The following is a 25,386-nucleotide window of genomic DNA, read 5'->3' as shown; positions in this document are numbered from 1 at the left end:
GCATATAGTACCTGATATTCGCAAGAGGATGAGAGGATCAGCGTTGACCAATGTACTCTTACTGAGACTACAATTACGGATTGGAGTTGAGGTCACTTGATGAAAGATATTCACGTAATATTCTATTTAGCATTTGGACCTGCCTTCTTGTGCTACATTTCTTTCTTTAGTCCGTGTAGCTGCGCACAATCTGTCGAAGTTGGTAATTAACTGCTGATGTTATACGTGGTCAGTATCAGTTGTGTACGAAAGCGTCGACAACTGGCAGAACGAAGCGAGGTGCGAATAGTTGTCAGCTTCATCAGCAGTTTCCAACGAGCAAATGCGACAAATGCTATCCTTGTGTGTGCGTGGGAGTGGGGGGAGGGGGGCTAATAGGAAGCTTTCCGTTGGCGGGAGTGCGGTACGCGAGATACACGCGTACTCCCAAGCAGCGGCCCTCACGTTCCCACCGCAGGCTGTGTATACTCTTCCCGAAGTGAGATGCGGCTCCCCGAGAGGACGCTGTGCAAACACGTTCCGCTGGTGGGTGCATCTCTCCGAGACCACGCAGCGGCGCGCGGTATACCCAGGATCGTGTTTCCAACGAGACACATCATTCTCGCCGGTCCCAGAGATGTCTCGCACCATCAGCCCGCGTTGGTGTAACAGGAGCAGGAACCACCATTGGCGCAGCGCCCAGGCGGGGCAGAGACCGTAATGGGATAACTGTCCAGGCGAGCGCGCGCGTGAGCGGCTTGTGTATTACTGAGCCGGTGTGATTAAGACGGGTTCCCGGGGGTGTAACCTTCTGGCCCATGACGACGAGTGCCCGCGTGGACGGGCCTGCTGGCAAAATTCACAAGATCCCCGTTCATACCACGGGATATCTTAATCCAGATTAGAGCGCTCTAGCTCCGGTCGATCTCCTCTCTCTTTCCTCTCAGTAAAAACTCTCTCTCTCTGTAAATGTAACCCTGAACTGCGTCGACCTCTTTTCGCGCGATCGCGAGCGCTGGCCGAAAAAGTTTAATGGTCGTGCAAGAAATTGCTGCGTAATAATTGAACGCGATAACCTGGAGCACAGAAAGATAAAATAAGTCAATAATGTAGCCGTTAATTACGGAACAGGGATTGAAGCTAGTGATATTTTAGCGGTGACACGAGGCCAATGTCCCGACCCTCAGGATTTAAGATGCGGAGAGACCAATTCTTCTTGTGTCTGTGTGTCGAGGTAATGGAAGTGGATGTCTTTGTATCCACCTCGTAGCGCAGTGGCTATGGCGTTGCGCTGCTGAGCACGAGGTCACGGGATCAAATCTGGGCCGTGGCTGCCGGATTCCGATGCGGGCGGAAGGCAAAAATGAACTTGTACTGTGCCTTGGGTGCAAGTTAAAAAAAAGAGAAGAAAACCAAGTGGTCAAAATCTGGAACCCCCCGACACAGCGTGCCTCATAGAAGATCGTGGTTTTCGGACGTAAATGCTCAGAATTAAATTTAATTGGAGGCCTTTGATAGGCTGGATTCAAAGCTCAAATTAGTACGACACGCCGCTAGCCTGTTGCTTAGACAAATGCGATCAATTATATAAGCGTTATTCTTTGGTATAGTTGAAGTGATCAGTGAAGTAGCTTCCATCGCAGGAGCAAGTAGTTGAATAGCCTTCAAAGTGGTCGTGCTTGTCTTTTCAGAACGGCGAACATCTTACACATCCCGATGGGCGGGTGCAATTTAGAGCATGAGAACGTCCAGGCACGACTGGGGGACTGCAGACTCTCACGCTGACATGGCAGATGCGGAAAGGATACCCTGGCTGACAGTGCATGGTAGGGCAGCGCTGGTGACATAATGTAGTCATTGCATGGGTGTAAGAGAATATGACGATGATGCAGACAATCTTTACCGTTTCGCGTATTTATATACGCTGGGCAAAGCATACCTGTATACTTCGGCCCGAATAGGCGCGCAATCGGTCATCTACACTGACAATTTTCATGCCGCCTTCGCATGTTGCTTTCGACGTGGGCTAACCAACCGAAATGTGTCTGTCTCTCTGCGCAGGCTGCTCTGGCAGTGAAAATCGGCGGCACAAAGTGTGTTACCTTGTCCCAGAACTATTGCATGGACAAGCAAACAAACGCGGACTGCGAATCCGGAAGTTACGCCAGCTGTCCACCGCGCAGGAGACAGTGAGAACAAAAAAGAAAGAGAGAAGGCAGGTATGCTAGCCAGAAAAGTGTGTGACTGCCTACCCAACACTGGGGAAAGGAAGAAGAAAGAAGGGACAGGATTGAGCCACTGGGGGCACCGGGTACTTGCCGTTGTCTTTGACCTTCGTACGCAAGCAGTTTGAGGCTTCATGTAAGAAGGGAATTTTACGAGCGCCTCTTGAGTGCGTCGATTACCTAAAGCTAATTATATTGAGTATGATGATGTCTTCAGTGCTCTGCAACGATCTACCGGGGCTAATATGGCCACGTGTACTTACTTACCCTCTTTTGCAGGGACTCCATCTCACCCATTAATAACCCAAGGCTATCGCTCAGCGCTAGACGCGCTTGCATGACTTGGAACTTATTCGCATGTTATCGTTGATTCTATCTCTGGCGTATGTTTTCGCCGAACTCAGTGTAATCAGAATGTTTGCGCGACACGAATTGTGTAGTACTTTCTGGAAGGCACGCGTGCACCAGCGATTACGATGGAACGCTCGACGAGTCATGTATAAAATCATATTTTATAGTAAAGTATGTAGTGGCCATCTCTGCCTTTTGCGTTTCATGTATACGTGCGAAATATGAGACAGTGAATTACAGTCACTACGCATAGCTGGGATATTTTTTAAAAGTTTGGAGCATTGAAGCCTAGGTGCAGGCCCATGATCAAGCCTAGGCAATTTTACCATCCTGTAGCAAGGACCAGCTAAAACAAAGGTGCTTAAGCTAAGTACCAATATCTATTGGTGGTAAGTATCATCTCCGCAACCAGCCAAACTATGATACGGAGCTTAACGACGGGGTACGGCATCTGCAAGAAAACGAAGGAGCCTAAGTGCCTTTTCACTCCTGTGAGCCTGTCATTCGCTCTATCGTACACGGGAGGTACACAGGACGAAACGAGAGAGTGAAAGAAAAGGACGTTTTCCAGGTGGTTAAAAGAGGCGCACCGCCCAACGAGTCGCAAAGAAACATGGTGCGCCACTTCGTGACAGGCACGAACGGCATTTGTTTCTTCTACGTCTGGCGGCGGCAGGCCCCAGTACTTCCCGCTTAAACCGAGCGCACCTCCAGCGCGCGACAGCGTTCGAGCGAACGGGTGCTGGCGCGCGCTGTACGCGCTAAGTGAGCTAGATTAGCCAACGCGGCCGGGGCCTCTGGCGCTCGTAAAGACGAGCTGGCGCGGTAGCACGTCCGCACGAGCTTTTCTCTCCGTTGACGCCGTTCGGGGGTGAGTGAGAAAGAGGGGGAGGAGGCGGGTGTCGCGCGAGCGCACGGCTCCTCCGTCGCGCCGCTGTGCAGGGTCTCACCTCTGCGCCCCCCGTCACCACCCCGGCGCTTCCTTCTTTTCCTGCAGACCTCTGTCTGGTGCGTTCCCCGGCAGGCCGCGAGAGCAACTCGCGGTGCAGCGCTCCGCTGTGGCAGCGTTTATCAAGAATAATGGCGGCACGGGACCCTTCGCGTGGTGGGCACCCTGGGACCCAATGACCCCAGTTAGGCCTAATCGACCGGGTCAGTCGGTGCACGCAATGCGCGTCTTCTTTTCCGGATTCGTTGCTGGCTGCAGGCTTTGTTGTGCGGAGCTCGCGGAGTTGGATACACCACCGCGTTCGCGTGGTTCGCCCTCGGGCGCGTGATGTTTGTTGCTCCTCCTGCTCCTCCTCCCACCACCCTCGTCGCGACGAGCATTCTCCGCACTTTCCCAACGTGGGCCACGTCGGAGAAAGTCGCCAGTTTGGTCGCGCTCAAGAGCGCAGCACGGCGCCACGCACGCACGCAGGGACGCACACGCGGCTCGCACAGCGCGTGTTTGCTTCTAATCCCACTGCTGACGTTGACGACGCCGGAAGAGTTAACCAGCCAAACGAGTTTTGCGTGTTGCGCGAGGAGCGTCCTTGGTGTGCTGCCGTGCGACTCGAGGCTGTTTTACTGTCCTCGCGTGTTGCGCTTCGCGTTCGGCGTGCTTACTGTAGTCGCCTATTGTGCGTCGCGTTCGGCTCCCTCTCGTAATGTACGTTGCCGTGCTCTGGCGTTCGCCGTCCGTCCCCCGGTGTTGTGTTAACTGCCTCAATTCCCCTCTCTCGCAACGGCGAGGTGCGACCTCGCTACCTCTCGCTGCTGCGTTAAACATGGATGCGGCGTGCCCGAGTCTTTCAAGCTTTCGGCCGTGTTTCCCGCTGCGTTTGGCAGTGGAGTCATGGGAGAGAGTGTGAGCCTTTCTCGGATGCACGTAACTGCCCGCTCTTTTGCAGTGTGCTTCTACTTCTCGATCCCCTTCTCACTTCCCTATGCGGCTGATATTTTTGTTTCGCCGAAGGCACTATGGCGCCGCGTAACCTTAGGAGCGGCAATCAAGCACTCTCTCGCGACTGTATGCGCGCACGGCGGTTGATAATGCGAATGCGAGACTTTAACTTGCGAAAATGCACTACCTGCACTTGCAGATAAAAAAGTCCTACCAGACGACTCGTAGTTTAATATTAGTTTATTTAGATAATGAAGTGTCCCAATTCATGCACACTTTTTCTGTATACATTGCGCACACCGCGATAATCGAGTACCACTTGCTGATCAAGGCGCGATTAGATTTATGGATGTGTGGTCATTAACACATGCCCGTGCTTCGCTGTTCACCGACGAAAATCAGCTTTACATGCAGTACATACGGCATTCATGCTATGCTAGACTGGGAGTTGCCGTAGGCCGGCTATAGAACTGGGGGGGGGGGAAGAAGCCATTTAAAGATAAGTACAATGACGTTCGTTTGTGGGACTTTTGTGTCCTCCGCCGTCTGTTCCGAGACCACCGTTCAAACAAAGCTGCATTTCGCTGTGCAAGGCCTGAAATTTAATGCAGCCTTTTCGGTTTTGCCAGCGACCCAACTACGCAACACTTTCTAAAGGAGGGACACTAATCGTCTGAAGTCAATCGTTCATGATTATATTGCGCTTAGCGTTACACTGACGAACACAAGGGACAAGACGCGGACGTACGTAGCGATGCTCGTCAGTGCAACACCTAAGCGCAACATAACCATGAACGTCCACCAACTAGCGCCGTTCATTGCTTTACTAAATTGTAACCATTGTACTTATGCCATCACAGAATGATTCAGCGTTGAGTATCGGAGCCAGCAAAAATACATATGCTCAGCCACGAATATTTTTGTCGGGCCAGCGTTCGTCCACCTCCGCCGCCTGATTCCGCTCTTTCTACGCCGCTTACAGTCATTTTCTATTGCTCCCAAAAATAACTGTTTATTCTCGTGAGCGAAAATATTTATTTATTTATTTATTTATTTATTTATTTATTTATTTATTTTGTAGTGAGAAATACGGGCGCCAGGAGAAGACAAATAGGAAGACGACGGTTGTTGTTGTTGTTGTTGCTCGTGCTCGTCCCGCTCGGCCGTTGTCTCTTTCTGGGCATTCATACAAAACGCCGAGCGCATCTATCCTTAAACACACGCTATCTATTGGTGGAGGTGCTGGTTCCATTTTTTCATCCCGGAACTCCGCACCCGGACTCGCCCCCCCCCCCCCCCCCCCCCGTCTTGGCAGTGCCTGCCGACGTGCCACAGCAAGGTGCCCCCGCACCACCGGTGGTCGCCTGCTCTGGAGTGCCAAGACAGTTAGACCCTGTCATATTCAACGGTACCTACGAGCACGAAGTCGAGGACTGGCTTACTTCGTATGAGCGGGTCAGCACCCACAATGAATGGGATGACGGCGACAAACTCGGCAATGTCCACTTTTACCTTTTATTTATTTATTTATTTATTTATTTATTTATTTATTTATTTATTTATTTATTTATTTATTATACCCTCAAGGTACAGTTGTACATTGCAGAAGTGAGGGGGCAAAGGTAGATACGGAGACAAAATACACATACCTAATCATAGATAAAAAAATACAAAAAAACATTGACAGAGAGGGTCAAAATCAAACACATCGAAGCAAATAATTAATAAAAAAAAAGAGAACGACAGAGAGAAGGTAAAAGGAAGAAAAGAAAGAAAGGAAAAAAGAAAAAAGAATTGGACCGGTAGTATTAAATAAGTGGCTCATACATTGAAAACAACGTGACAAACCTGGCATGAAAAAGGATAAGAATGGTAAGCAGAAACACGGCAAGCGTATAAGAGATAGATGGTATAAGTGAAAAATAAGCAAAAGAAAATGCATACAAAAACAAAGAACAAAACATACAAAAAAGAAAACATATGCCATATAAAATACAAGGCATAACTTAAAACAGAAATATGGCATAAGAGCAGTTGTTATGCAGAAAAATCTGTCAACTGAACGCGTAAATATATGTAAAAATATGTGTAAACTAATCATTTTTTTTTTTGCTTACTAGAATTTCTTTCTAGCTTTCTTTTATTTGTTAACTGTCGCATCCCATGGCTTGAGTTGGCTCAAAGAGAATTAGGCACTCTTCTTGCTTACCTGATGATTGGTGTGGGATCGCGTTTGCCGAGATAGTGTTTTGCGAGAGTTTTGCTGAAAGTTGTTGGCACAGTAAATAATAATTTCTTGGTTAGGAAAAGAAGAGAAAGCTATATTTGCACCCATAGTGCGAAGCAGTGAAGTGATCACTGGTGTAATATTATGCGCAGTAAATACTGCGCTGCTTCATGCGGTATTGGTTCGAACATACATTCTCAGATACACATGAACAATCCCCTTTCGGGAAGAGGAAGAAAATATTTCGTCACTCCATGATGGGTTTAGACTGCAGTCCTAGTCGTCTTCGTTTGCGTGGGTGGCGCTGCCCTGTGGTGCAGGAGTGAAGACGCATGACTCTTTCTTCCTCCTCATTCACATCCAGCCTCTCACTTCTTGCCCACTGGCCTAGTTTGTGTTATTTCGCTATGCGCTGAATAGTTCCCGATAATCCTGGATAATACAATAAATGCAGTCACCAAAGCGGAACCGACACATCTTGTTTTACCTGACCTAAACGTTATAGGTTGTAATGAAAGGGAACTTGCAGAACTATTCAACCATTGTTTCGTAACGATAGGAAAGCATTTGGCAACCGTCACAAACGAAGAATACGACTCACCATTCCCTGCTGTTCCCAAGGATACTTTCGTTTTTTTGAGAAATTACTGAAGTCGAAATCGTTGGAGTTGCACGTCACATGTCATCACTCAAGGCCATGGGTCATGATGTAATACCAGTTAAGATATTGAAAGATGACATTGAAACCTTATGCGAGCCTCTAAAAGTAATTTTCAACCAATCATTCTCGAGAGGTGTCTACTCCGAACACCAGGGAGGGTGACACCAATGCGCAAAGGAGAAAGTCCCGACACCATCGCAAATTGCCGCCCTATAATAATTTTGTTATGCATGAACACGCTTTTTGAGAAACTGATAGCCAAAGAAGTGCAGTATCCAAACTCGGAATCGACTTGGCTTTAGAAAGAAATATTGCACGGCTGCTGCAGTAAATGTTGTGGCAGACACAGTAAATCGTGCTTTAAACACTAACCAAATCATCATAGGTATCTTCCTAGGTATAAAAAAGACTTTCGAGTCAGTGAACCACAATATTTTGTTTTACAAGCTCGAACCAATGGATTTAGAGGGATAGCTTCAAAAATTTTTTCGCAGTTATTTGACGCAGCGGACTCAATTCGCACAAATGCATGGAAACAAATCCAAGGGGAAACTCGTTGAAACAGCGGTACCACAAGGTTCAGTACTTGGACTGATCTTGTTTTCCCTCTTCTTCAATGATTATCCTCTGTCCTTGACCCACACGCAAGCAGCTCTATATGCAGATGACACTGCCTTACTTATAGCACACCACTCTCTTCAGGAAGCCGAATTACTCGTTAATAACGAACTACAAGTAACTTCTAAATGGTTTGAACGAAACAAATTAGCGATAAACACAAAGACAACTAAGTAGGTTATTTTCGCCTCTTAACCGAAAAGTGGCACCTGAAACATGTGGGCTGTACATTGGGGGAACTGCTATTGAGAAGGTAAGTGCACAACTTACCTTGGCGGGACTCTTGACTCATCCTTTCATTTGTCAACTCATATTGATCATCTGTGCAAACAACTAAGCTTTGGATGATTCACGTTATTTCAGGCTCGAAAATATTTCAATTTACAGACACTCCGTATATTATATTTTAACGTATATTTCACTCTCACCTAACATATTGCATAGAATTATGGGGCTATATGTATGCTTCATATTGTTCGGTGGTTAGCATCCTGCAAAAAAATAGCTGTACGAACCATTGCATCAGTGTCCAAGACCGCACCATCCACAGAACTTTTCGGAAATCTCAACATAATAGCATTTAATGTCGTTAGTCAATATAAACGCGCAACATAAGTACACAAAATCATTTACAAGACTGCATCCTATCACTCACCAGTTTTAATAAAACCCAGGTGCAACACTTGACAAGTGGAACAAAAAAATCTTAATCTGCCGATAGTCCACAATGTTTACGGCCATCGAACAATATCCTTTGTTGGCGCAAAATTTTGGAACGATATGGTATGGTATGGTATGGTAAAACTTTAATGAAGTCCTGCAGATCGTGAGTCCTCACGAAGCGGGCCGCTCCCACGTGGGAACCGGAAGGCCGAACCTCTCGGCCGCATCGTGGGCCTGCTGGACAGCCCAGAGTTGGTCAGCCAGAAGAGGGCTGCGGAGAACCGCCTCCCATCTGGCCGAGCTGTTAGCGATGATAGAGCGTGACCGGGCACACCGCCAGAGCATATGGTCTAACGTGGCTATTTCTCCACAATCGTGGCAGGTAGCATTGGTGTAAGTATCCGGATAGATTTTATGTAAGATCGACGGATTCGGATAGGTATTCGTTTGTAGCAGACGGAGCGTTAATGCTTGAGCTCTATTGAGGTGCGGATGAGGAACAAAGTAGGTTCTACGGCTGAGATAGTAGTGTTTAGTAATCTCGTTGTAGGTGGAGGGCGTGTCCCTGTTCTCTGGGGAGTCGGCTTCCGATTGGTCGAGGGTAGCGCGGTGGGCAAGTTCACGCGCAGCCCCGTGAGCCGACTCGTTGAGGTTGGGAGGAGCACCCTTTATCTGACGCTGATGTGCGGGAAACCAATAAATGAAGTGGTGCGTGACTGCCTTGCCCCCAATAAGTGTGAGGGCCTGTTTGGAAACGGTGCCTTTTTCAAATGCTCTGACTGCAGATCTTGAATCACTATAGATGACATCCCGTGAGCTATACAGCAGGGCTAGTGCAATAGCCATTTGTTCAGCTATTTCGGAGTCCCTCGCCCGAACCGAGGCAGCATTGGTGATTTTTGCCGACCATCAACAGTGACGATGGTGAACGCCCGACGTCCCTTACAAGAAGCGGCATCCACAAAGCTGACCTGTCGCTGATCACTGTGTGTTTGCCTAAGGAGGTTGGCCGCCCTTGCCTTCCTTCTACCGCGATTATGATCGGGGTGCATGTTCCTAGGTATTGGCGCGACCGTAATGCTCTCACGAATCGACGGAGGAACGTCAGAGAACTCCTCCGCTACTCTATCGGGGTGATATCCGAGTTCCTGCAAGATGGATCTCCCTGCCTTCGTTGTTGTGAGGCGAGTTAGCTGTGCGCGCTCCTGGGCCTTGGAACGATATACCTAGATTTATTAGACGTTTGCTAAGTATTGCACCAGCGCTCAAGAAAGATTCTCTTACGGGGAGCTACCAGTCACCATATTAATACAGTGCTCGCAAACTACTGCTGATATTGTATAAGTGCCTCATTAATGCTGTAATTTTGATACTAACATTGTGCTAGCTAATTGATGCTGTAGTTACACAACCTTTTTCTAATACATCATCAACTAGCCATATCGCTATGGATCCACGTACTGTCACCATGATTTTGTATATCTTTTTAGTGCAATAAAACCTTCTTATTCTTCTTCATAGTATCCTTCTTGCCACAATATAGCCCAACACACAATGCATTTCGTTCTGGCTAAGTATGTTTGCCAGACAAACGTGGTAAGTCGTTTCCCAGGCCGCCACGTTGCCGATGTCGCGTTTCCGTAAACGGTGGTTTGGCTTACAAAGCTCATAGGTTTGGCTTACAAAGCTGAAGAAAACCCCACGCGGGAGCCCTCCTGAACATGTCTGTAAGTACTCACAAAACGAGGGTAGTATTTTGTTGTCAAAATAATAATTTGGGGCAAACTGAAAGCACAGAATCGTTTACAGACGCAATCCATTTACCGAATACGTACAGTGAACGCCACTGCGCGTGATCGCCGCGATGGAGTCTCCCGAACCGGTTATTTGTGTGAAAAGTAGGCAAACGCTGAGTGTAAACTATGTGAAATATGTTATTATAGTGGGCTGTCTGTATAACCGAACGGAGCATAACAGAATGAAGCCTCAATGCAGCGATCGCGCGGGTTCGCAGCGACCGAATGCGTGTCTGTATGCGTGTCCGCGCGCAATGTTTCACTTTCGCTGCGAGCGCGTTTTCACACCGTGCCGTAAGCTACAGGCCTCACCATATGATCATTTATTTATTTATTTATTTATTTATTTATTTATTTAATTATTTATTTATTTATTTATTTATTATACCTCTAAGGCCCCAAGATGGCGTATTATATGAGGGATGGGCTTAGTTTAACAAAACAGTGATTCGAGAGCAGCCTTGAAGTGATGCGCGTCGGAGTAGTGCGTGACATCGGCAGACAGACCGTTCCAGTCCTTTGCGGTTTTCACAAAAAATGATCCTAGATGGGAGGCAGTCTGCGCCGGGGGAGGATACGCGGCTTTTCTCTGGTTAATGCGGCTGGACTGACGACGGGCTGCTACTATAGCCGAAATCTGGAGTGGCGAATGATATAATTTGTGAAAAAGACACAGTCTAGAAATATGACGTCGTGATTCTAGATTAGTAAGATCGGCACGGGTATTTAGTTCAGACGCGCTTGCATGATAAGAATGTTCAGAGTAAATAAACCGGGCTGCATAGTTTTGAACTGATTCAAGTGCATTAGATAGGTTATGTTGATGAGGATCCCAGACAGAGCATGCGTATTCTAACTTTAGGCGGACATATGTAGCATAAACTAATAATTTTACTGATGGGGGAGCAAGCCTTAGGTTCCGACGGAGAAAACCAAGGGTTCGATTCGAGGCATTGGCTAAGTTAAGGACATGATGTGACCAAGTTAGTGTAGTTGAAAAGGTTTTGCCGAGGTATTTATATGAGTCAACGGATGAGATTTCGGAGCCGTATATGGTGTATTTCCCTGATTGGTGATGCTGTCTGCGATGGAAAGAAACTAGCGAGGTTTTTTAGTATTTAAAGACATCAACCATTCGTTACACCATAATTAAATGCGTTTTAGGTCATTTTGAAGCAAATCTATGTCTGAAGTGTTAGTTATCCGTCGATAAACTACACAATCGTCTGCGAACTATCGAATATTAGAAGTGATCTCAGTAGAAATGTCATTAATGTAAATTATAAAGAGTAGTGGTCCGAGTACTGTGCCTTGTGGTACGCCCGAAACTACAGAAGATCGTTTAGATGACTGCGTGTTAGCATATACAAACTGCTGCCGGTTAGTGAGAAAGCTACTTATCCAGTCTAGTACAAATGGATTAATCTTGAGACGGGAAAGCTTTAGGAGTGGCCGTTGGTGTGGAACTTTGTCAAATGCCTTTTCATAGTCTAAGAAAATCGCATCTACAGGTACGTTCAAGTCGAGGTTAGAACTTAAATCATGAAGAAATAAAGATAGTAGAGTGTCACATGAAAGACCTTTACGGAAGCCATGTTGAGCAGGATGAAATAGGTTATTGGATACTAAAATGTTTACGATCTGAGAGTAAATAACATGCTCCATTAGTTTGCAACAAACACTGGTGAGTGACAGTATACTAGGGTTGAGGATTGGGCGAGTTAGTGTAGAATTCTAAAACTGGTACAGCGCAACATGGAAAAGAAGAAACAAGCCGAGCCTGTCAGAAGAAGGAACAGAGCGCTGCTTCTTCTGGCCGGCTCGGCTTGTATCTACGTTTCCATGTTGCGCTGTACCAGTTTTAGAAAACATTTGGCAGTACACAAGCAACCATTGTTGCGTGGATGCTATCTGAGCTGTTCAGAAATAATTTTGTTATAGAGACTTCAACGCCTGCGGCGACTGTGATGTGCCGTCGCGACAATTCAATCCTTTCTTTTTTCTAAATTCTTGGACGTCTCAATATTTTTTCTCAAGTTGCGTCGCACTGCATGTTTAACGATCTTCTCAGTGTGCGATTTCTCGTTGCTTCTCTTTCGTAATCCAGTACATTAATTCATAACGCAAACATGATCATATGTCATGTCTTTATTTAATGTGATTCTTACCACTCCTTTCTCATTCCAGTGAACTTGCCAGTATCTAGCATCAACAAGTTCATAGACCAAAACGCCATGGCCTCAGCCGGACAGCGGGCGCGGGCGAGCGTCTCAGTGCCGTTTCTTGCTACTCAGCGAACATCACAGTCCCGACGCCGTAGCATAAATCTTCTTCGCGTCTGTGCTTGCTGCATACCCGAATTGTAGCCGATGGCTATTTGTCAGTTCTAAGTTTCGCGAGCCAAGCTTCATGCAGCCGCTTCTCCTGCGGCTACGTGTAAATAAGCTTGACACCGGGCTCCGTTGCGTACGTCCGACACTGCGGCAGCGTGCATGCAGTAGCCTACCATGCTGCACGCCTCCAAAGGAAGCCACTACCTATTAAGTGCTTTCAAATGTTGTCAAGCAGACACCCAAGGCGGGAAAGCCTCGCCACTTAATCAGAACCGCAGTGCAGTTGGGACTTTCAACTTTCGTTTTCAGCTCGCTTCGGCGCTTCCGAAGTAGCCGTCGAGGCCGCTGCGTCCACGTGATCCCTCATACCACGTCACGCCGACGGTGTCGTACGCTTTTCCAGTGGTGGAGCTCGCCCCCAATACGACTATTGTCTATTCGATGCCAGAGGACAACGTCGACGCCAGCGTCGCGATCGCGATTGCGAAAGGTGAATCGCGAAAGGCTTGAACAACAGGAATGAGGCGCATGATTCGTCTGACATTTCAACTTGCTTACTCGAGTTTATTACTCACTGCCGCGTAAATATTTATTCTGCACCAGAGGACGCGATCTCACTACTTCGTTCCAGTACGGCTGCAAAGCTGAGCAGACAAGGACGTATCATGTGACCATAGAATCTCTTGCCACATTGCCCATATCTAAATCAGGCGCCACCGTCTATGAGATTCTTATAACAGGCGCGGTGGCTACATGAAAATGCTGGAGTGCGGGTGTGCGAGGTTTGTTTCGAACGTGGGTTGGCTTTATGCGTTGTCACTTCTGCTCAAGTAATGATTTTTCAAAACGAAATCGACACACGTATTTGCATATCCTTAATTCACCTTCTATTATTGCTTATTCGCATTAAACATAACACGTACAAGAATAAAACAAGAACAAACGACTGGAACTGACGCACAGTGAATGCTGACTTCGCATTTTTTTTTTCCTCCAGCTTTAGCAGTTGCCAGTACTGCTCACGTCTGGTACAGCTGAAGTCTTGGCTCTCAGAGGAAGATGCTGATCCGAAGCCACCGCATCATGGTATTCTAATATACATCAGCGCCAGTTTGTTCTCCCTCTCTCTTTATACATATAATAAGAAACTCTGGGTTTGTCACCACACTTTACAGCGGCGCTGGCGTCGAGGAACCCTCAGGTCCCCTGAAAGCATCCTATCGCCGCGCACGGAGGCAGAGGCCTAACGTGGGAACCCGCCGCGACGTGGTCATTTTGTAAAACCACGATGCTCCCGGCGCCCTGGGCGTGGCCAGTGCGACGTGCTCGTTATAGGGCGACGCAGTTTTCTGTAGCGCTCGTATATCTCGAGCAGCTTTACGGCAGATTACACGGCGAGCAGCGGCGCGGAATACGGACCATTCGTGCGAGCACCGCGTGCGCGTTTCCCGTAATAGCGTCGAAATAAATCGTGGCCAACGGCTCTGGTGGCGGGGTCGACGCATCGGCGCCGGCCATGGGCGGCAGGGGTCCGCATATCGAAAAAAAAATGTTGTTTCAATTCTGTACATTTCCTATCAATCGTACCGTCGTGTGGCCGGTCGCAGCGATAACGGCAGAGCAGACTCGTGCGAGGCCGTGATGAAGGGCGAGGTGAAGGGAGAACTGTAATAATTATTGTAAACGTTATGCAGATCAAACGCATGTATTGGAATCTTCGTGTCGGTTTATTAAATGCTCTAAAGCTATTCATCTTCCGCAAAGCGTGTTACACCATGTAGCAATTGCGCGCCGCCCAAGCAAGACGGTAAGACGTGAAAAACCACATCACGTGACCACGCATTAGACAATCGCCGGGATCAGCCCACTTGGCGAAAGGGGGCATGAAAAGCTTTGCTCTAGTAAAGATATTGTGCGATTTTGCGATTGAGAGTGTTTATTTGTTGCAGTGAGGACATTTCAGGACCATTTGTCGTTTCGCTGCGTAATTAAGTAAAGAACAGAGTCACCAACCGGCAAATGCACATATATACGGGCACAGTATATACAGACGGGAGCTACATATAAGCCCATCCGTTATATGAGGGCTGTCCTGTGTGGAATCTATTCGGCAAGAAAAGCAGCAGCAATACCCACGGTCAGCAAAGTCCCGAAGAGTTCGCAAAGAAAGCTTCGCCTTAAAATGCGGTCGCTAGATGTCATCCTGTGAAGACCCTGTGAAGCCGGGCGCCTTGACGGAATACGTTACAGCGTCCGCATAGATAGTTTGATGCAGTTCATCTTTCCCTCAATGGGTTTTTTTGCATTCCTTTCTGTCACCTTTTGTACCCATTTTTAAAGTTTTTTTTTCAGTAAAGGGTAGCCAACCGGAACCCATCATCGCCATCAGCAGCAACCTATTTTTTATGTCCAGTGCAGGGCGAAGGCCTGAAACAGGGATCTCCAATTGCCCCTGCCTTGCGCTAGCTGATTCCAGCTTGCGCTTGCAAATTTCACAATTTCCTCACCCCAAGTAATTTTTGTTCTTTCCTCGACTGGCGCTTCCCTTCCCTTTGCACCCATTCTGTAACTATAATGGCCCACAGTTTGTATGCCCTTCGCATTATATGGTCTGTCCAGCTCCATCATTCTTTTCTCTTGATGTCATCTCTCTCTGCAGTCTTTCTTTGTGAACACCGAGGACGACCACACTCCTATACATTACATCTAATGTGGCGTCCCTCAGGGTGGTGTACTGAGCCCTGCATTGTTTAACCTCACAATGATTGGTTTTCTTGATCACCTTCCAAACACAGTTAAAATTTCAATGTACGCGGACGACATATGCGTTTGGGCGTCCGGAGTGACACGCTTACAGCTGCGCGTAAGGCTCCAAAAAGCTGCCACTAAGACTGCACTCTACCTCCGCAATCTAGGCCTGGTGATTTCGGCGGATAAATGTGCAATTGGGGCATTTACGCGTGAGCCCATGACGCACTACAGTGTATTAATAAATGGGCAGGTGATACAATTTGTACGGTCTTACAAATTCTTGGATGTCATAATTAAAAAAAGTAGTTCATGGAGCTCCCATGTATTGTACATAAAGAAGCAGCTGACAGGCTTCTAGCACCTTCTGTAGTACTTCGCTGGAAAGACCTGGGGAATGTCTCCAAGCGCTATGCTGCAACTATGTAGGGTACTTTTTCTCGGCTTTTTGCGGTACAGCTTGCCAGCATTTACTAACGCAAATAAAACAAGCCTACGTATTATCCAAAGCGTCCACGCTGAGGTGCTCAGGATTTGTCTAGGTCTTCCTCGAGGTGCGTCAACGACGGCAACTATGGCAATAAATAGCCAGAGACCACCTCATCAAGACCCACATCACTGTTGAAGCACTAAGAGTGCACTAAGGCACCTTACCCGCACTCTTTGCCACCATCTAGCCTCTCTACCTGCGGAAAGACCGCGTGCCTCGTTCTGCCGAATGGTATCCACCCATCGTGAGGCTACACCATCTTGCTTCACACCCGCCGCGAGTCCTTCGACTCCTCCTTGGTGCCTCACTCAACGAAAGATTAACCTGACAATACCTGGCGTCCGAAAAAAAAACAACAGATATGCCATCGCCGGCTTTTAAAGATCTTACGTTACTCCTATTAAATGAGAAGTACCGGTATTACACCCTCATATACACCAACAGCTCCGTCCTGCCGAATAGCTCTACCGCAGCTGTCGTCATCCCAGCAAAAGCCACCACTATCAAATTGAAAACATCTCACTCGACAACGTCGACGGCAGCAGAACTCTCAGCGCTTCGAGTCGCACTACACTTTATTAATGACAAACCAACACACAAATGGTCGATTTTCTGGCACTCGAAGACGGCACTACAATATTTATTGTCAGCCTTACGGCGCGGTCTGCATGAACAGTCGGTATTTGAAATCACAGAAGCCGTACACCACTTGACTGAGAAAGGGCATGAAATAATTTTTCAGTGGCTGCCAAGTCACTGTGCTATCATCGGAAATGAATGTGCCGATAAAACTGCTCATTCAGCTCACTTAGGAAGACAACTGCCTATCGATCCCGCTGTCTAGGACAGGTGCTGCAAGGATGCTCCGCCTACTTGCACGCCGATGCACTACATCAGAGTACAATTAACCACATTTTATGAATGACCAGTTATACGCTCTGTATCCAACGTTAAGCCTCCGACTTCCTCCAAGACGTCCCCGAAAAGACGCGATCTTTTTGTGCAAGCTATGGTCGGGAGTCGCGTTCACCAATGCCTACGCGTTCCGCATAAGGATGGCCGACACCACAGCATGTGGCAATTGCGGCGACGCGGATACGATTCGTCATGTTCTTTGCCAGTGCCCGCAGTACAGTGTGCAGAGACAATCGCTTTCCGTCAAGCTGAACCAGTTGGACGACCAGCCTCTGTAGGAAGAAAGAATTTTACAACATCGACGCGACTTAACATCGCGCCAGAAGGCCGTGCAATAGCTAGTGCGCTTCTTGAGATCGACCGGCCGGTGTGAACGCCTCTGATTGGAACGCCTTTTCTGTTACCTGTTTTCCTTTTTTCTTTCTTGTTCCTTTTTTCCCTCTCGCTCTTTGTCGTCTTTGCAACCCCTATATCCCCCACCCCAGTGCAGGGTAGCAAACCAGAAACTCGCATCTGGTTAACCATCCTGCCTTTCCTCTCTCTCTCTCTTCTCTTGATGTCACCTAGAACGTCTGCTATCCCTCTTTGCTCTCTCGACCACACCGCTATTTTCCTGTCTCTTAACGTAGCGCCAAACATTTTTCGTTCCACCGCTCTTTGCGCGGTCCTTAATTTATTTTCCAGCATCTTTAATAACATCCAAGTTGCTGCCTCATATGTTAGCACCGGTAGAAAGCAAAGATTGTACATTTTTATCTTTAATGACAATGGTAATCTCCTAGTCAGGATTTGGTAATGAGTGCAGTATACACTCTAATCAATTTTTATTCTATAAATATCCTTCTCATTATCAGGAAGTCACCTGCAGTTAATCTCCGTGTCTCCCCTTTACTATTGTGCCTCTGTCACTGTCTAAGAACTTGTGTGGGCCAATAGCCACAGCTAACATGTTATTAGGGAAGACGGCTGACAAACAAGTAGTAGTTATTACGATGGAAAAGTTTTGAGAATTTGACCGCACATGTGTCAAGGTAGTCAGGATGTAGACTCCAGCATCACAGATATTAGACGTGTGTGCCTATTCGCTACGCGCGGAAGAAGGGCCAGACGACGAACTCAGATACGTCGCTTTGTTCTGTCGAAAATGAGGATGCGATGGTGAGGGTCTGATCGGAATCGATAGGCCAGATCACATTGTGTAGTCAGATACTCAGCAAACGTACAACGCTTGCGACTGCCCTGCCAAGAAAAACAGGATGTCTCGTGTTTTGCGAAATATTAAGGTACGATTGAATGGTCTATTAATTTCATGTATCTTTACTTTAAACAAGAACTGTTACTATAATTTTACCATAGCTTTCCTTTTTTTACGCGCTGGTTGCTATACCACTCGTGTTTTCTCGTTTTTTTCCCTTTTGGACTTCTTCCTGACATTGCGTATTTCTCTTTTCGCTTTTCCTTACATTTTAATCTGATTTTCTTTTATTTGGCTAAACTTCCAGCTGGCGCGTACGACGTCCTAGAAAGATCGATTCCTTCTATGTTTCTTGTCTTCACCTTTTGAAGTGAACGCTACAATGTACCTTCCCTGTCTGTTGTAATGTGCATAGTTAAAGAAATTTCACTTAGGGCGCCGTTGTTGCTTCTTGGTGCTCTTGGAGTCTTGTCTGCACATTCGTGTCTAGATTTTTACCATGTGTGCCGTAAAGCTACGCCTCTCTTCCTTTTATTGAGGGACACCGATGGGCCCAAGCATCTCATTACCAGACTTTAGCTGAACGGCGGTCTTGAAGGAAATGCATGATAGCTTTAACTCTGGCCTTCTTTCCTTTCACGTAACCTTGCAAACGATTAACACCTCAACCTTTTTTTTTACCGCCATGGATGTGGAATGTTTTAATTAAATGCTTGTGGCAGTACGTTGATTTGGTGGTGCCGGTTCAATCTTCGATACATTTTAGTGTTTCTTTATTATGTTTAGCAGGACGGGAATAACGTGTGTGTTAGATTACCTACTTTTTGTTTGTTTATTTTCTCACGAAGCGTTCGCTTACCGTATATGCGCAGCTCTCGCTCTCCCTTGACCGTCTTGAACCCGGGGCCTTCAGTGGACACTTCGCAGCCGTACATTCCCTCGGTGTTTAGGTCGGTCTTCTCCAAGAACACGTTGTTCTTGTCCGAACGGGAGTGCTGCACAAGGAAAAAAGCGGGGGCGGGGAGGAGAGGCGGAGAAAGAGGACCACGTACTGAGATCGGTGAAAAGTAAATAAAAGAAGGACCAAACAGGGCGCATTTACCGCCCGTTAGCGTCATTCGATCAGCAGGCCAGCCGCTATGTCGCAAACAAAGCTAGGGGGGGGGGGGGGGGGGGGAGGGGGCATGTTAACGATGGAAAAATCAGATGATCGAAATTAATTACAATCGGAGGCCCCGAACCCCACCAGACTGCACAGTGACATACGGGCAATATCAGGCCCGTATTCACAAAACGTACTTATGCCAGAATTGTTCGTAAGCGAAAAATTTCAGGCAAGTTTGATGCAGGAGATGTTATTGGCGATGGCGGCGGCCAATGGTAAAGAGCACTTGACGAACGAAAAGCGTTGTGAATTCGGCGCCAGAAGCTCGAGAACTGGACCAGCAGTGTAATGGCCGGCGAGCACAGGAATAGTTGAGATAACGCGCCTTTAAGATTGGATTGCAGGGGTACAACTCATGAAGCTTTTTTGTTTGCAAGTGCTGTTTGCCATTGGGGGCCGGAGGACCTCCAACAATGCGATTGATTGGAACCTGCTCCTACAAACAGTGTTAACGCTATAATGTTTTTTTTTTTTTTGTGAATACTCTTGCTTGGCCCGCATTGGCGAAAACGTTCTTATACTGATACACCGCTACTCCTTGTCACTGAGAAATAATTAGTTACGTAGGGGTTTATGGCGCAAAACCATATAAACAATGCCTATGAGCAATATAGAGGCGGGAGTATTAATGCATATTGCGTTAAATGAAATCACCAAAAGTTCGCAAAAAGTAGCGCCTAGTCGACAATTCGGCTCTTGATTGCTAGATTTGAGGCCGCAAAATTTCAACTCCTATTGGCAAAAAAGCTTTCCTTTCGTAAATGCTCTTAGCCATTGAGCGGTTTCCTTCGCTAATACTATGTTCAACAGCTCTATTTGCTGGTGCATGCTCTGATACGACAAATTGTAGCGAGATAATTTTTGTGAACACATGCGTTCACCTTGCACATCAAGTGCGCTGTTGCGTGCTTAATTTCGTTTGGCTCTTTCGTCCGCGGTGTTGCCTCGGCTCTTGGATTGGGGGTGCCTTGTTGTCACCACCAAGAAATACGCTACACATCGAGTATAGGCGATTAGTGCCCATTATTTTCATAACGTCGTAGGTAAACCTGCAACCATAAATTTCGCATTCGACGCGCTTCAGCCGCGCATAGCGTTTGCACAAACCCCGTGGCGCAGGCGAGCATGGAATGAACAAAACGAACAGCGCAACACGGCAGCCTCGCCGCAAGTGGGTCACAAAGCCAGCACGCTTGCAAGCGCCGATTTAAGCAGTCCTTTAAACGTCGATATTGACTTTATAAGCATTCGCGATCGTTGTCGCTATGGATCAGAGCGGTCCTCTATCGCATGGGCATACATATTCATAAACAAGCGTTTGCGCCACTCGAACGTAAACAATTCCTGTTCTGTCTCTTTTTTTTTTCTTTCCATCTTTACACGTGCCGCGATGAGTCTCCCCTATTAATTTTTCAGCGATAGATTGGTACCGAAGGCATAAATGAAGGGCTTCCTGCTTTGCTAAACGCTTTGTTGCTCGCTAATGAGCTCCACGCGTCTCCCTGCACCACAACAACACACGTTTGGACGCTTCGGGCTCTCGAGTTGAACAGCGCTGACCGCTCTAACGACCGAGCTATCATACCAGGCCGCACAAGATGCGAGAAAAAAATAAAATAAAAAAATATATAGAGCACCGACCCCCGCACTATTAAAGGGTCAAATGTGCGTTCATTTTTTTGCGGCACTCAGAACAACCACGAAAGGGGAACGAAAGAAGCCTTCGAAAACAAACGCCAAGCATGCAGATTTCCGGCTCTGCCACGGCAAGAGAGAACAGATGCTATACGAAAGTGGTGTCTGATCGAGACAGCTGGCTATATTTACTGCCAGCCAATAGTGGCGCTCGTAGTAGGGGGCAATGAGAACCGCGCAGCGCGTGTGGCTGGTCGTAAACGAAAGGGTGTCCTGCATATTATGCATGAGGCGTAAGCGGAGGGCGCCCCCCCCCCCCCCCTCCCCCCTCCCTTTGTTCCCCGGGCCCGGCCGACGGTCGCTTTACCGACGCCCGCATTGTCCACGAGTCCAAAAGCGAGCGCGGGCTGCACATCCCGCTTTCGCCGTCAGCGCGTTCTTTACTTTTTCGTTTTCGCCGCCTTATCTGTATACACCACATCGCGACTCGCAACGCTGGATATCAAGCAGTCGAGCCATGTCAACGGCGGTGTACGCGCATAGTCGGCTTATCAACGACAAAGCTTTGCTACGAGTATGGTACGCGGTGCCGACGAGAGCAGCAAAAGTACCCGACTGATTTCCGGACAATGTACGACGCCAGCGCGGCATCGTTCTGGCATTCTGTAATGCTGTGGGTTGAGTTATACATGATAATTAGACTTCTATGGATATTTGCGACGCGACACTAACGTATACCGGCGTAAAACATAAATATTCTTTCCAATTCCTCTGTTGTTTTTGCTTTGTTATTGGTCCGAGTGGCGCTCCGATTACGGTTATCAAGAAATCGACCAGTCGCGAGTGAAGGTGGCTAAGAAAGGACCGAAGATAATGTTGTTACTATTTTAAGCCCAGTTCTCCGATAACACCATCGGTAACGCGTAAGCAGTGGTCTTGTCCCTGAATTTTATTCCATTCTCAGCATCCACGACTTCGGATTAGCCGATGCAGCTGATAACGCGGGTGGTGCGCCGCTAGGGCCTATAGGACAAAAAAGCGTGGAAGGGACAGGCCCAAGGCGCGCTTATTCACGAAGTAGTTTTTATGCGAGAACACTTCGCAATAAATATTACCAACCCATAAAGAGAGAGAAAATATTATTAGTTAAGGCGGCCGACCAATGAGAAACGGCTCTTACGCACGAAGCGTATTGTGTATTCAGCCCCTGGGACAAAATTTTCGTGTTATCCCCACTCCAAACTTACTCTCTTCTCGAGGAATTTGGGCCAGTTTTGTACACGTAAACGTACGACTCGGGTGAGTTGGTACACGTTCAAGGTAAATAGAGGAGCAGCTCATTGGACAGCGCAAACAGCCACCTATGCGAGGTTTCTGAATAACTGGGAATTGAGTTTAAACGCCGAGAGAAGGGGACACAAGGAAAAGCACCACATGTGAATATCCCATTGGCCACATTTTATGTGGGATATTCATACCTGCAAGTCCCCCCTCTCTCCTCCCGGATACGGAAGGAAGAGGAAGGGAGCAATCAAGATCCTAAAGTAACGCAAGACTCCGGAATAACTTCAGTCACCCAGTGTTCTCTAACGTGCAGGCAATGCTTGATACGTGAACGTTTTCGCATTCCGCTCCAAGCAACGGCCGGGAATCGAACCTTCGAACTCGTACTCAGCAGCAGGACGTCATAACCACTGTGCCACCGGGAAATATTTTTGACGTTTGCTGCATATTTCCGCGCACAAAGTGCCTATATTCCACGAAGTGACAAGGCGACCTCCGGTGTTCCTTGATTACGAATTATGCAGATGACCAATGCGTAAGGCTTGGTTGTCCTTCATGATGCGTTTAGAGGGCGACGGTTCTTTTCCGACCCCATTTCTTATCGCACTTAGTGTATGCCCCGAGAGACGCTCCACCTGCGTTATCGCAGTATCGGCTGGTCCAAAGAGGTGGATGGTGGTGCTGGAGTTCTTTATTGAATGATGTGAGAGTGGTGTACTATATGGCTATGAAAAGAATCGCTGAATCATACTGGCCCAACATTCATTAGAACTTTGTCCGGTTAAGCGATTGCGCTCGTATTAAATAGGGCACCCATTGACCGTGCATGGTGGGCCTTCACTTGTTCTTGAATGAGCTACGGTGCAGATAAAAAAGCTAACCAACGGGCATTGCAATACATGAAAAAACTACTTTGTGGCGGCAGATATAATGCATTAATATTGTTTATGCGCACAGGGTCCAGCTAAAATCGCCGCTTGTTAGCGGTGTAACACGTGTAGAGTTAACGTGATGGATGAAAGTGTTGGCACTACAGACCGTGTCGCGATATAATAAACTGAAGAGGGTCGCAGGCCTCAGAAACTGCAGTATGCGAACAAGACGCAGGGCTTTCGTTGCTGCAGAGCGCGCAGCCAAACTGACGGCATCAGTTTCACGCCACCCTCAAGTCGTTTGCGCGGCGCCGAGCAGTGCGGCGTCACGAATCCAGAACGGGGACAACCATGCGGATTGTCGCAGAGGAGCCGTTCACGCGAAGCGTGGGGGAAAGCAATACCGAGGAGCAAGCAGGCAGCTCACGGTGCCACCAGCGGCGCAGCGAGCCATGACGTCGCCGCTGCGACCAGCACGAGACACGGCTTGTGCGCGTCCAAGTTGTTCTCGCATCCGCGTGCCAGGCGACGATATGCGTCGTGGGCGGAGGAAAGGCTGAAGGTGTACGGCGCACGACGAGAAGGGCTAGGGTAGCGGGGAGTCCGGCAGGCAGGCCGGGATCCGAGAGCGGGCGCGTCATTAATTAGTGGGGCAACGGGGGTTTGGCGCCACGCCCCGGCGTCGCGCTCGCCCCGGGGGCATTTATTCCTCCTAATTGCGGCGGACCTCACGGCGGCGAGCAGATGGATGAATAACGGTGCGCGAAGAGCGATGAGGGGGGAGGGGGTGGGTTGAAGAATGCAAAACAACACAAAGGCCGAGCTCATGCGCTCGCACGCACGCACGCACTCGCGCACGAACTTACACACACGCCTACACACACACATGCACACACACACGTACACGCGCACATGCATAAGCACACACGCACAGACAGGGAGAGAAGGTTGTACCTTGAGAATTAGTGTCCAACTCACTCAGTCACGTATTGTCTTCTTGTGCGATTTCGCTGTTTTGTGATTTGCGCCGCACCTCACTGTTAACAACGTGAACCGCTAAAGCCGGATTCACTAAACGAGATGGATCACAAGAAGTAGCCGTTTTTTGCGTAGATCTCACTGTCCATCATCACTCGCGTACCAGTGAAAGAATTTGGACGCTGTTTAGTAATGATATGTTACGACTCACAGCAATATATGTTCCGACTATTACTGCTAATGAGCAAATGCAGTCCCCATGGTTTAACGATAACATTAAAGGGCTAAACAATAAGAAAAAGGGACTATTTAGATCCGCGAAGCATCCTAATTCTAACTTTGCATGGATGAAGTACTACACTGCCGTATAAACGAATAAAATGCATAAATTACACAAACAAAAATAACTTTTACGATAGCTCTCCCCCAACTATAGCACGAAACAATTCCAAACATTTTTGTAGCTTGACGAGTCAAACGACATTTCATTATGTGATACTAATGGCTGCCTTATAACTGAAGACGAAATTGCTAATGTACTAAATAGTACGTTTTGAGTTGTCCCGGCCAACCCAATTAGAACCTTAGTTTATTCCCGCCCTCTGCGCATTCCTTGACGAGCTGTTTCACCTTTTGTCAGATAATGCATTGCTAGAGTCATTGGTTTCAACTAAAAAAGATCGTAATCAGCAGGGATCGATGGTATAAACGCTGAAGTGGTCAATAACTCGAACAAGTAACTAGTTTTATTTTATCCCTCATATTTGAGCAATCACTCAATACAGGGGTGGTATTCTGTAAGAGTCCACCTAGTGGACTGTCCATTTCGGCCGCTGCTGATTGGCTAGGGCCGCTCGTCTCCTCCTCGCTCGTACTGCTGCATCCAATCCGCAACGGCCGAAATGGATAGTCCACTAGGTGGATGCCCATCAAGCTAACCTTACAATTATGCTTGACTACATCCTGAAATGTGCCTCCAGATTCGTTATCTCTAATTAGTCTAATAACATCAGTAAAGCTGCTGCAAAATCTCGACTTGACTTTCATCCTCTTGCTTCTCGCGTTTGTGTCTCGGCTATAAATTTTTCTATCCGTTGTCACCAGTCAACGCATTTATCAGATCAGCCCATCATACATTTCTCCACTGCCGCCCAAAAACCGTATATTCCCCGGGCGTACCCGCACGAAGACCTTTCAGAAGTATTTTTATCCTACCTGCGGCACAAGACTGGAACGACCTTCCCGCCCCCATCGCCATGTTAACAGACTGCGCGGTTTAAAACAGCCATATACAGCTATTATTTAGCATGGTAAATGAGAATCGCTGCCTTCATTGCCCATCCCTGACATATAATGTCCCTCTGGG

At 47.6% G+C, this 25,386-nt stretch overlaps 1 protein-coding gene across 1 annotated transcript in view; it reads right to left on the bottom strand.

Annotated features, from left to right (window-relative positions):
* Positions 1–25,386, bottom strand: part of LOC126541650 (cell adhesion molecule 4-like) — a 355,930-nt gene that overhangs the window by 41,207 nt on the left and 289,337 nt on the right. The window contains exon 3 of the mRNA XM_050188504.3: positions 18,946–19,081. Coding sequence (XP_050044461.1) covers positions 18,946–19,081 — 136 coding nt within the window. The remainder of the gene's footprint in view (positions 1–18,945; positions 19,082–25,386) is intronic.

Source organism: Dermacentor andersoni, chromosome 2, assembly GCF_023375885.2.
Source record: "Dermacentor andersoni chromosome 2, qqDerAnde1_hic_scaffold, whole genome shotgun sequence".
In the NCBI taxonomy this organism is placed as follows: domain Eukaryota; kingdom Metazoa; phylum Arthropoda; class Arachnida; order Ixodida; family Ixodidae; genus Dermacentor; species Dermacentor andersoni.
The sequence above is the reverse complement of the archived record's forward strand: the minus strand, read 5'-3'. Positions and strand labels throughout refer to the sequence as shown.